This window comes from Lagopus leucura, unplaced genomic scaffold, assembly GCF_019238085.1.
Source record: "Lagopus leucura isolate 7727_CA_CO unplaced genomic scaffold, USGS_WTPT01 Super-Scaffold_100040, whole genome shotgun sequence".
Classification (NCBI taxonomy): domain Eukaryota; kingdom Metazoa; phylum Chordata; class Aves; order Galliformes; family Phasianidae; genus Lagopus; species Lagopus leucura.
Genome location: NW_024962289.1, coordinates 1,969,233 through 1,983,028, shown reverse-complemented (window position 1 = coordinate 1,983,028; position 13,796 = coordinate 1,969,233). Strand labels below are relative to the sequence as shown.

Here is a 13,796-nt window from a genome sequence, read left to right as displayed (position 1 = left end):
CATCTAATACCTGATAATTAAAAGCTAGCAGAGCTGTTACACATGAGCTGCCCCTGTCAGTGCTCCTGCACTGTTTATGTGACCAGTTACTTAACAGCATCTCATTTCCAGCTGCTTTTTTAATTTGTTTTTCAGTAGAAATAGGTGCTAACTATTTATTCTGGGACACATCTGCTTTGCTGTGTCCACCACCTCGGTTCAGTCAAGTATTTTTGTCCTAAGCCAGAATTCTGTGTGTTACACTGTATGTGTGTGTGTGACTACATGAGGCTCGCTCACATAAGGAAGCATTATATGCACAGATAATGATTCCAAATCAGGAAGCAAAAAGCACGCCAACGTTTTGTAAGCAGAACCCTATTGCTAAAACATATCTGTCAGTATTTCTGCAACCAGAATTCTGCACTGATCACTTGAGAAAGGGAAAAAAAAATCTTACAGGTCCTTCCCAGTCACAATAAGAGTGAAGTCCTTTACTAGCCAAAGTATTACAAAATCCTTGTAGAAGTGCCATTCCCCATTAACCTTGCAATTCTCCTATGAGTGATTCAACTTTCATATAGGCTCAATGACAAATCAGCACGTAATTCATATTTGAAATCTGTTCCTCTACTGAGAAGGTGTGTACTCTCTGGTCTCCTGTAAGTACAGCAAGCAGATACTCTTCCTCACTTTTACCCTCCTTCAGTCTCCCCAGATTTTATTTCCCTGCACAGAAGTTCAGAGCATGCCTCTGCTGTACATCACGACTGTGCTAAGAGCAGCACTGTGAAAATGATCCTTCATGACGGACAGTGCAGCCTGAATGCCACATATACAAACTTGCCAGTCCTGCTAATTGTGCTCTTCTGTCCTTCACTGACACTAAAAACAGCAGCAAAGGCATTGAACCCTTATGTGTATCTGGAAAGACCGTGCCAGACTGATTCATATTCCGTTAGTCATCCTGGCAAATGCTGAGGCTAGTCTCTTGGAAAGTGAAAAGAAAGCAGAAATTAATTCTACAGGGTTTGGTCTAACTCAGAACAGAAACAACCCATTCACAAATGGAATACTGCAGAAGTGCATCAGGCACACAGCGCAAGGGAACAACATGCATACATACTCACTCCTTCACTGTATTGTATGGTCAAGATCCCAAATGCCCAAATGAACCTGAACCCAGAACATTAGGTATCCTAATTCTATCCCAATATGACAACATGCATGTTTACGCTGTGTGAAGTTACAGAACAGAACTGCATCCCCAGACACTAACATGTGCTTAAATCCACAGCTCTAGCTACATTTTTCTTCCCCAGAAGTCTGTATGTGTCACTGCCAGAGCTTTAGAGAATACTATTCCATAAACAGAGCAATGCTTCAAACATAAAATAACGTTAATTGCCTACTTTGTTGGAGATTCAATCAGAAAAAGATAAATTTTAACCAACACTGATTTGAGAAGTTGTATTTACAGAGGGCCATTAGGCTCGCCAACTGACTTAGGACCAAGTATGCAGAGAGCACTACTCTCAACTAAGAGAACCTTCTAGAAATCAAGCTTACCTGCCAGCCCTTGTCTGCTGTCCTGTAGTATGGATAATTTTTAGTTATGTGCGTATAGATTCCATTTAGTGTAAGCTGCTTATCAGGTGCCATTGTAATTGCTTGTACTATTAACTGTGCATAGGAGTAAGGTGGCTTGGAGTCGTCCTGCAGAGGAAAAATGAAAATTCTGCATCAATAAAAATGTAAAAACTTTATGAACTGAATTGCAAAGCAATTAATGCCTTAAGCACTTCTGGACAACCAGAATATTCAAACAGAAAAACTAAGACAATTTTGCTCTTCTGTTTTGCAAATTGTAAATTAACACTAAGAAAAAAAAAAGGAGAAACAAATGCCACTAAAGAATGCCTACAAAGATACACACACACATACACACAGACCTCTTTGAAGGTGAGGAGGGAATGGGAGCATCAGAATAAACATCGTGTCTCATCACAAAGAACTCACAATTATTTTGAAGTTTGAAATGCTGGGCTATGATTTAATGCATAAAAGGTGGCTGACAAAATTTCAGAAGTATTGCATTCACTGCAAACATCACATATGGGTTTTATTTCAAACAGTGCTTACCTTTGGGCTGTCTCCACCCGATGCCTCCTTGTCATTTTCTGACTGAGAATTGTCAGCCATTAAATGTAGGTCAGATGGTATCACACGACTCATTTTGTACCCTGAAGAGCCTGCACCACGGGGGCTAGATGGGCAGGAATTTGCAGCACTGTTGAGCATAAAAAGAAGATCCTACTATTTTGTTATACAGTATATCACCACATTATATTTTATCAAAAAGCTCTTATTGCAGAAAAGCCCACTATCAGTGCTTCTAGACCACAGTTAAGGGCCTGTCAGTATTTCCATTATAAAACCTATTTTCCAAGCCCTTCTAACTCATCCATGAGCATTAAAATCACTGCAGGAAGAAACCTGTCAGATGATGCTCAGGCTTTCCTCCTCAAAGGAAAAGGGATTAACTGATTTATTAGGTTGTACTGTATTTGGGTGAGATTTGCCTACATGGAAGTCCATTTTAACTACATAAGCAACCACACATTTTAAGACACTCATTTGAAACAAGAAACACATCTTGCCTGAAATCTCTGCCATATGCTTGTATTTTGTCTACTCAGAAAGATCTTGTTCTGTGCAGTATTTCTGCACATGAGAAAATATAAAAAGCAGTGAGGCAAAAAAAAATAAATTGATTCTCATTAAAATCTAAAACATTATTTTAAACATTTGCAAGCGTGTTCATACACACACACACACATATATATATAAAAGCGATGAATGCTATGAACAGGAAGCATCAGCACTGACTTATCTGACTGCACTCTGTATTACATCAGCAGAGCAAATACTGTGCCAGAAAGTGAAAGCACCAATGAAAGGGAAGAAGTGAGGCCCTCTGACTCCTCACGTTTTGCTACCCACCACAGAAAAGCAGAGCTAAAATTGGAGCACCTTTCCTAAGGGCTGCTCTCCTGCCCCATGAGCCCACACGAACTACAGCAGCACAAAAATGGTTTTACTTCCACAATTTCATTTTGCCAACAGGAAAGACAAAGTCACTGAGTGATGTCTGTCTCCTCCAAATAAAACCAAAACTCTGGCAGCTCTCCATTGGGGCACACGCTTCTCAGCGACTGTAACTCATTTCAGCAGTCCCCAGCACTTCCAACATTCAACTAAAAACTACAATAGTAAAGAGGGTGCAGCCTTATCTGCAAAGGCGATCTGAGAAATCCAGCACAGCCACTTGTTACCTGCCAGCAATACGCCATACAAGGGAGACTGGATTTCTGAAGCACTGCATGGAAGAATCCTTGATCAGAACCAAAATATCTGACTACTTTTATTACACTTTTTAATATAGGTCACTGCTGTTCTGTGTTTTTACAGATCAACTGACAACATCCTTCCACTGAGCTCACTTCAGCATATATTGACAAAGCAACACACATGGGTACACACAAAGCAAGCTTACAAGTCCTGTCCAAAACAGGATGATTGGAAGAGAAACTGTCAAGCTCTGCTCTCAAAATAGACTCAAAACTGTCATCTTTTTTTTCTGTAATAAAGTGTGCTCAACAGGTGCACGAAAGCCCTGAAAAGAATTGCAAAATTCATAGTGAGGCAAAGACTGTGGTGATACACATGATATTATCTGCAGCATTTATGAGTTGCTCTATCATTTCATAAGCAAAAAATATTTTCCTTGAATTTTAATCAGAAGGCAAACCTGTTACACAGACAAGTCAAAATCTCTCTCTATTTCCACCATCTGTATAGATCTCATTAAACACTGCAACACTGAGATGAAGGTCTTGGCAAACAGGAAAGAAGTCAATTATCCTCCATTCAAATCTCATTAACAGTAGGTACATTTTTCAAAACCAATCATTCACAGTCCATCACCCAAGTGAGGCCCACAAGAAGCACGGAGCAAGTACATGGTTTGCAAAAGCAACTTTCAGGGACTTGAAATGAAGTTTTTGCTCCAGCACTTTCTATCTAAACTAATTTTATCAGCTTATCAGGACAGCTGGTGTTTGTTTCATTATTTTGGTCCCAAACAAAGAGTCACATGGTGACAACAATTACCAAATCAAGCAGCACAATGAATAAAAAACCCAAATTAACCTCCCTTGCAGATGACCTCCCTACACTAAACTTCTCATGTTCTATTTCAGTTTATGTGCTTTGTTTACTTTCAGTAATGACTGGTCACTAAAAAATCATCTTTCAGAATTAAAAATCAGTCTATTTTCCACACTAACGATAACCAAAGACTATAAAAACACCACCAAAGTCGCTTGGAAAGAAAGTAAAACATGTGCTCCTTTCTTCTAAGAATGTTACACTCCAGAGCAAACTGCTACAGGTCTAAGAAATTAGGTGTAAGTACTCAAGGCTGCTGATGTAACTGTTTTCACAGGTAGCAGAACTGAAGCTTCATCACAGAAGCAGAATACTGAAAGCATATTACAAAATGGTCTGAATTCTGTAACCATTCTCTTGCCCTGTATTCCATCTGCAGGGTTTAAATACCTGATAGTTCCTGTGGGAGAAGGGAGAGGGCTGATCAGGTGAGCCATGTTGTCTGGAATGTTTATCGTTAAGGGAGAGATCTGGGGTTGCACAGGCTTCACTGGGGACTCCGGGGCCTCCTGTTTTTCTCTCTTCTCATTGGACAGAGCAGTGAATGTTATCTTTATGTTTGTGCTGGGAAACCTGAAAGTACAGCTGAAAAATGAAAAACAAACACGTAAGTCACTTGTTTACACAGCATAAGAGTTTTTTTTGCATGATTTGCACCTATCACTGTATCTAAAAATACAAAGGTATGCTGCCTTGCACAATTACTTGCAACCACCTTCATTCTACTGATCACACGAAGATCAGCGTGACCAGAAACAGATCCACAAGTGAGCAAGTTCAGAATTTGGAAAGACATAAACAAAGGCACTTATTTGTAACGACAGCACTTCATGTGTAGTCTCTGCATTTCCTGAGGTTCATCCTAACCTTGCAACTACCCCTAAAAAAGTATTATTTTGGTATTATTTTTTGAAGACAAATGCTATTTGCCAGATGTCAAACAACAGCTCCTGTAAAGGAGCAAGCAAGACAAGCAGAACTCACCAGGAGCATAAAGATAGGCAAATCTGAGCCTTAATCAGCTTCATGGACTGCTCCAGCTAAAAGACTGCTCCGTTTTCTCTTCGTACACATATTGAATCCAACACCTGTCAGTCCTAAGGCCATCATCTGCAGAGTGCATGGCTGCTGCACTACCACTTTTAGGTATGTGTTGGTAAAGCTGAATTTAAGAGCCAAGTTCAATAAATTTCCATTTACACAAATGACCAACTTCTGTACCCCTAAATTGAAAAACTGATTATAATCTGGCAGTAAATTAACAATGTGAGTTGTTGGAAAATGAAGTACAACTACCGCACACGTGAACGTTTTCCTTCTGTCCCCCCATCTTTCCATGCAGGTATTCACAAGTTAACCCAGTTACACAGAACAGGTTATTTATAACTTCTCAGAACTAAACAGACTGAGTTAACAAGAAACTTCATTTTCTCTCAACAAAAGGATCTACAAAGGCTCCGTTCAAGGAACTTTGCCACCTCCTCTCTTTTAATTAAGCTGTCAGACTGCACTCAGCACTAAGCCCCCAACTGTATTTACACATCCCTCCCAAACCATGAATACAACTTTTAAATGCTGTATGACCTACAAACAAACCTTCACAATCGTTTTTTAAATGATTCTGTGTAGGTCTGGTTTTAAAAGGATAGAAACCAGCATACTGGAACAGGTCTGAGGGATGCAGCCATGAACACAAGCAGCACACTGTAAATAAATGGCATCACTGCTTTGAAGAGATTGTATTCAATGTCAAAATTCCATGAGAACTGGAAGGAAGGCTGAGCTGAACAGCAGCATTGGAAGCATCAATTCTCATACTCTTTGGGTTCTACTTCTTAAAGCATATTTATAAAGCAAAGAAAGCATCTGCCTTTTACTACACCTCTTGTGATGCATGCATCCATTGCAGAGATTCCTTTTTCCCCTGCAGTTTACATTCAAGCATCAGGAAAAGAAGCGAGCAGTGATGCTGACCTCCCTTTTCTCTCTGCCTCACTTCTCAGTATGGACTCTTAACAGACGACCTATTTCTGAAACACGCTCCATGTGCTAAATCAGGAACAGAATCCATGCCAAAAAAATGCAGATGCACTTCAGCAAAAAAGTTGAGTGAACCAAATTCTGCTTTTTTAGTATCTCCTGCTCACTACCATGCTTTCCCTCTCAGAAAGCATTTTCTGCCTGTACTGTTTTAGTAGCAATTGAGAGAGGTCTCAGCTGTTGTGCTAATAAAAATGAGATGCTGAGAAATACTGGTGACAAATGTCAATCGGATTTGGGAAAACAAAACCAAACCCAGGAGCTCTGACGAACCAAAGGTTAATCAGCAGTGCCATGCAAACGTGGAACTTGCAGTCAGAAGCTGCAGTGAAACCCGTTACTGTGTAGTGCACAACACTTCTCACACTGAGCTCCACAGGGTGCTGCTCTTAAGGAAGACACAAAACACTCACAGATCACTGTTCTGCCTCATTATTGAAAGACTATTAGAAAGTATTATTGAAAGACTGCATCTGTCAATTGGTTCGTATTTTCAAGCATGGTTTTTAAATATAGATATGTTTTAATAGCTGGAAGATAGCCCAAAAAGTGATCTAAGAAGTGTACATTGACTAACAGATTTTCTAAGCCATTTGCATCAACGCACACATGTTGCACTGACTTTCCAAATCAAAATAAGGTGCACTTTCTAAGGTGAGGAGAATCAAGTTGGTTTGGGCATTTATTTTTTAATTATACAGCAAAGCAAAGGAAGCACACACAGAGACCTGCTCAAACACACAGTGCCTAAAGCAAGCTGAACTCAGTTTTAATCGCTCTTTAAAAAGCAGACTACTTTCATGATGTGCTAGGATGGTTGCTATAGAAGAAACTGATCTATACATCCCACTTTTAAATGAATGAATGAATGAATGAACGTAGCTGTATTGTAAAGTGTCACTCTACCCCTCATCTACTCAACTAACTCTCACTGTTCCTTTGGAGGATGATACCATTCAGAGTAGGAAACCAAATGGAGCCACAACTGGTCCAACAGATTCTTTAAAAACCAAACCCTATGAAAGATGTGTGTTCCAAGAGCCACGTGACGAAAAGCTCACATGGCAGGAATCAAAGTGATGAAAACAAAAGCACCAATGATTTGTCCAATTGATATGCCACGAATGTGCCATTGTTGTATCTCATATATTTCAAACAACTATTCATGGTAGCATATTTAAATATTTTCGTATGTTTATCACAAGAGTACTTACACTGTTTTCCTACAGAGCATCAGAAAGGAGGCCAGCCTGCCAGCCTATGATCCAGCAACCCGCAGTGCAGGCATCACACCTGCAATGCCACCAATGGTCCTAATCACTCTGCTTCAGAAGTTCATTCTGGCTTAACTACTGGAAAAGCTGAGATGGGAGAAAACAGATAAGCAGCCTCAAAACATTTCTAACTATTCGTGAGAAAACCATTCCTATCTCTACAGCTCCCAGCAAAACTGAGACCTGCTGACCCTGGCATTACTTCTATTGAATGAGTTTAGCAACTCTGTACATTGCCAGGTGTCTTCTGAGGAGACGTTTAAATTCCACTTTTGTCACATCTCTAATACTTTCTCCTCTTCCTTTAGAAATGCTGCCTGCACTGCAGGAAAAGGTTAATTATACACCTGCAATTCTAACTACATTCTAATAGCATCTGATTGGAAATAAGGAAATGTCCTATCTCATCTGTGGAGCCAAAACACAGAAGCAGGAATTCCATTTCCTCCCTGTATGCCAGTCCTGCAATGAAGCTCAGTGCCTCAGTACCTTTTGAATTATTTCACTTTAATTGCCTTTCAAAAGCCAGATAGAAGCTGTTCTCTTACAGTTCTGTTATCAGCACCTCCAGATCCTGCTTTCAAATAGACTGGGAGTTCAACACCAATAACTCCCTAAGCATGGTAGTTACGCCACGGCAATTCAAGTTTTTACACTGAAAATGCTACTGAACAGCAAGAACTTCAAGGATCTCCCTGTTTTTTAAACACACCCAAAAATTAAAAGATGAGAGGTTTCCAAATTCTTGTTAGTTCACTAACAGCCAAGGAAAGCTTCCCATTTCTACATTTAAACCCGGTCAGCATCCCCAAGCCTGTGTCTTTGCTCATTTCTTATTTCAAATGCTTGAAGTGTCAAGCACAGGCGACAGGATAGCTCATTTCCAGGAGAAACTGAGGTAATCAACAACCCCTGTACCATCAAACAGCTTCTCTCCAACTTAGGTTTTCTCTGCCCATACAGCACACTAAGATGATGCTGTCATACCTCCTTATCCTGCCCTGTATTCATCAGTAAACAAAGGAAATGCAGAAACCACATTTCAACATACTTCTCCTTTCCATGGAAGGGAGATTTATAACTCACCCCTCCCTAATTCTTCTTGCCTATTTGTTTCTTATTTAAGACTCATCTCCTACCTGATTCCACTGCATCACTCCAGTAAAACCAATCTTCACCACCAACTGCTTTAGTTACACTCCTGGTAGAAGACGCACATGCTTTGAAGCTTAAGTCACCACTGAGATACTACAACACACAGTACCATGTGCACAATTGATTCCATCGCACTTCAGAAGGCAAAACCTGTTTTTTACATCATTCACATCAAACAGCAGAGAAATAAAGTTTGGAAGAGACCTCTGAAGGCCTCTGGTTCGATACCTTATTCACAGGAAAGCTAACTTCTAAGTGGCATCAGTTTTCTCTGGGTCTTGTTTCAAATTGTGAAGCCTGCCATGGCTCCAGTTGGGCAATTCACTCCAGAATGAGCCACAATAACAGGGAATGGTTTCATAGAATCACAGCACGGCCTGGGTTGGAAGAGACATCAAGGTTTACCAAGTTCCAACCCCCCTGCCACAGGCACGTGGGCTCCTCCAGCCTCTCACCCGCTTGTTCCCTGCGCACTTCAGCAGCCCTCCACTGCCCTCTTCAGTTGGTCTCTTCTGTTGGTGGTGGTTTTTGTACCGGAGGCCCAAATCTGGGTACAGTCACTGCCCAGTACAAGGCTGGCCTTCACCATGACGACAAGGGCGCAGCTTGGAAACGCACACAACATCCTCCCCACCAGGACCCTCCAGTCAGCCATTCCCAGGCTTCACACAGCCCAGATGCAGAATTTTACATTTATGTTTCCCGAACTTCCCAAGGTCCCCCATCAGCCTTCAGTCCATCCATGTCCCTGTGAGTGCCAGCTCTGCCCTCCAGCTATTAACCGCTCCCCACAGTCTGGTGTTATCCACAAACTGCTATGGGTGCTGCCCCATATCCCAGGCCAGTGATGAATGACAGCACTGACCCCAATTCTACCAGGTTGTAAAGCTACATCAGGGGACCACCAGCTCTGTGCAGTTCTAAGTTCCTTTTCTCCATTTGCCACTCCATTTATTACTGACATCACAACAGAGTAATAGGTAATTAATTATGAATTAAGCTAGAACTAACAATTATTTTTAACAGATTTTTAAATAAGCAAGGCTTAAAAGATGAGCCTTTACACATGCAGCTATAGACACCACGAGGAAAAATAACACAAAAAGGGCAATCACAAATACATTCAGCCTGTAAAGCCTGTGCGCTGTGGCTCTGTACCTTGGGAAAAGGTGCATCCCTCTGGAGGAGAGCTGAACTCTCTGATCAAACCAACACATACAAAAGAGCGCTGTAAGAAGAAACACAACTCCACCTCTTGGGGAAACCTGAAAGCAGCGACTTCTGCTAGCTTGGAAAGCAGCAATTTCATTACCAAGGAGAAAGTGGCTGTTTCACTTAGCCCATACTTTTCCAGAAGAAACGATTACTTTTTGCAGTTTTCCTGTCTTTCAAATATTATACCAAAATTCTAACTGCCCAACCTCATGCACACCAAATAAGCAGACATTCTGGAAGTGAATTAAGAGTCTGGTCTGTTAAACTAAACTGTAAACCATTACTGCAGTACTTCCAGAACTGAATTACCACCTATGCAAAATGTAAGTTATTATTACTAATATGTGCTATCAGAAACAGAGTTACACAACTTCTTGTAGTAAGGATTTCCTTGAGTACTGAAACACAAACAATGTGTTCGAGGTTTGTTTTACGAAGGATTTCCTCGAGTTCCTCAAAAAAGAGATTCCTGTCATTTTTCTTCCAAAATAAGAAAAGTGCTCAAAGTGCAGTTAATGGTGTAACAGGTACACTGAAAAGAGGTGATCCACTGTAATGCTCATCAGATTATAATTATTTTCATATTATCCTGAACAGAGGAAGCTATTCCACTGGCTCATTGTTTATATACAGAATCACTGAGGTTGGAAAGACCAACCAGATGGCCACGTCCTCCCACCACCCCACGCCTGGGACCACTCCAGCTGCTTTCCATCCACACGAGGTGCCTTTCTGCTCCCATCACAAATGCCACCTTTGCAACACTCTTCTAACCGGTCACAATAGAAAATAGCAGCGTCCTATTTTCCCCACTGACTTTCAGGGGAAAAGATCACTTCTCTAATGTGAAGCAGAGGAACATAAAGCACAAGTCCTCCACTGGCTTTTTAAAAGGGAAGTTTTTAAGGTGTTTCTGTGTGCAGCTGACCACACCCTGCACAGCAACGAGAAAAACTACTGCAGCAAGAACCCAGCATCACTTCCTAGAGCACACGTGCACGCTGTCTCAGTAGAGCTGCCTCCTCCTACAAACCTCCATGATTTAAACTAAGCCCTGATTGGGTTCATTTACCATAAATGTACCTGCAATTATGTGTGGTCATTACTAGACAGGACACTTCTAGAGGTTACCCAAAAAAGCAACTTGTTTAAAAAGTGGCAACTCTCTCCTCTGGGGAATGAATCACAGCCTCACACGTGCTTCCCTTCATTCTCTGTGTCCTCTGCCATTGATTTCTGCTGACTAAAGATCAATAGCTGAAAAGCATGTCCTCCGCAAACAGAAAACATGAGGGCTCTGAAGCAATCTCAACCAGCAATGAGACATTTTATTTTGAGCGCTGATTTCCACAAGCATTCAAGCACTTCTTTCAGGCACGCCATCATTGCCCACACAATGCCATAAACCTGCATGAAAAACCACGCTGAGGAAACTGTCACTGATCCTTCCATCCACTCAGATGGCTGAACATTCACAAGCTAAGACCCATGCCTCATCAGAAGTGACAAAATATTGCTGCAGACTCATGCTAACTCAAGCCCACCAACATTACAGTTTTATCAAATTCTAAGTGAAAGCTGGAAACACGATTAAATTGCTGACTCTCCAACAGGAGACCCAACTCACATACCTCCTCATTCATGTTCCAGCAACCGCATAAGAAGTCTGAATATTTTTTGGAAAGCCATTCCAGGAATGGTGTTAGCCCACTTTCAGAAGGGCCTGGAACAAGTCTGGCTGCAACAAAGCATCATCCTACAGCAGCAGAGTATCCACAATGACAGGAGAACATTCCTGAGCCACTGGCAGTGAATAGAGTAATGAGAAAACATTTCCTGGAAATGGCTTAATACTTCTCTCTCGCTTAGGAAGTTAACTTTGTGACAGATGATACAATTTTAATGGTATGTTCACAGCAATTTAAGAGTCGAGACTGAACAAATGCTGTACTTAAAGCTGTCCCTCCGCTCCCCTCCTGTGCTATAAAACCAGCCTTAATACAGCTGTTATTACAAATTGCAAATGTTCCTGCTTCAGCAGTCACACATTCCACTTCCTTTCCACACTAAATACACAAATAATGGAACCGATCAGTAGCAAAAGCACTTAGTTTATCCTACAGCCATGGAAGTATGCTATGATTAATAAATACAGATCTCAAAATCACAAATCTCCACCGTGTTCTGCTTTCTTCTTACACCGTAAAACACTTCAACCAGAGACAAGGGAAAAAAAAGAAAGCCAACAACCCAAACCCTCCAGAAATTCAATACAGTAGCCCTGCACAGGCTGCAGGAACCGAGAAAGAAATTGGCCTGCAGGCAAGAATGTAGGCAGCAGTTACTGTAGAAACCAAGCTCTTCACTGCTTTTCTCTGAGCAAAAGAAAGACACAAAAGAGCTGGAAAACAGCGATCGATGGGAAACAGCTTATAAAGCTGCTTGTCACATCTGCTGCAGGAAAACCAGACACTAATTCATTAAAACTGCTCATGTAATGCCTCTGGAATTTGAGGCTCCCCAGCCCGTGAATACAAAAGAAACTCCGCCTATGGAAACACTGCATTTTCGGGTTATTTAGCATTTCTGCACACAAAAGCCCTGTGCACAGTCAGGTTGTGTGGTCTCTATCCCTAAATTTCATTTTAAACTGTAAAAACAAAATAGATTTGTCCAGAAGACTGCGTGCCTCTATCTCTGCCAAATTTCAAATGGCTATTTTGAGTCCCAGCAGAGCATACATAACTCTATAATACAATAGCTTCCTGTTTAAAAAAAAAAAAACACAGAAACAAAACACTGGCAACAGGAAAGTAAAAATCAATCCTCATTCCTTCTTCCTTCCAGATAGCTGCATTTAATAATGGTTTCCTATTACCAAATATGCAAGTTCAAACTTTCACCACAGCAGTAAATACCACTCCGGAATTTTTCACAAGATTTACCATCAGAGCTGAGCTGAGGCAGACAAACCAGAGGCAACCCTTGCTCTGCAGGCAGCTCAGACAGCTGCAGCACTGCCTGCCATCTCACCTCAGCTCTGGCTACTTCTGGGCATGCTAAAGTTCACAGGGAAACACTGAAGTTATAATAATGTTGTTTGTTGCTAAATACAAACTATCAGCAGACCAGACAAAGCTGCTGAAAGCTCTACATCGAGCACTGGGCATTTTACCATTCTTTACAATTAAAACATTAAGGGAAAGTACAGTGAGCAAGTGCTGTACTGATGTGTTTTGACGTAAGCATAATCATAAATAAAGCACTCATGACTCAGACATTTGTTACTGTAGCAACAAAAGACTTCATTTATTACCTCATCAGAGAGCTGCCTTGCATACTGCAGAATGATGCCAGAACTCTGACCAAAAGAAAAGCTGCTCAAGAGGCAACGCTGCACAGAAAGGACTTCCTGAATCCACTAAGCAAAGTTTGTTTTAGATGGGCTTTTCAAGATAGAGCTCTGCTTCCAAGAGCAGAACAGTCCTTTATTTCACCTAGAAATCCATGACTAACTCAAGCCATTGAAAAAGTGACAAAAACTGCTTCCTACCAACTGCAGTTCTGAGTACACAGTGCTGTTTAATCTCCTCCTTAAATCTGCCAGCTTGGGCAAAGAACAGAATTTTTTTTAGGCTCCTCTCAAAAGCTACAGGCATTAATTACACCTCACAGCCATGTGAACACGTCTGAGAGCCGTCCCTCTCTCCGTTCCCTTTGGTGATGCTGGCAGGCTGGTTATCTCATTGGAAATCAATATGTTATATTGCATTCTGAGATCAGTTCTGAGCCATCTGCACTTCGCACAGTGTTTGTTCAAACCAGTTTTCAATTCTACTTTTATTTGCAATTCCTAAAACTCTGCCCGTGAAGGCACAGACCCTTTAGAAATGTTGTTTGCAT

General features: G+C 41.2%; 1 protein-coding gene across 2 annotated transcripts in view; it reads right to left on the bottom strand.

Annotated features, from left to right (window-relative positions):
- FOXK2 (forkhead box K2) overlaps positions 1-13,796 on the bottom strand; it is a 41,582-nt gene that overhangs the window by 8,544 nt on the left and 19,242 nt on the right. The window contains exons 1-4 of one of the 2 annotated variants that reach the window (XM_042883811.1): positions 5,194-6,108; positions 4,600-4,794; positions 2,122-2,269; positions 1,549-1,695 (exon numbers count right to left, since the gene is read on the bottom strand). In XM_042883811.1, coding sequence (XP_042739745.1) covers positions 1,549-1,695; positions 2,122-2,269; positions 4,600-4,794; positions 5,194-5,237 — 534 coding nt within the window. In that variant the 5' untranslated portion in view covers positions 5,238-6,108. Of the gene's footprint in view, positions 1-1,548; positions 1,696-2,121; positions 2,270-4,599; positions 4,795-5,193; positions 6,109-13,796 lie in introns of those variants that run through there. The other variant, XM_042883810.1, reaches the window with a different exon arrangement.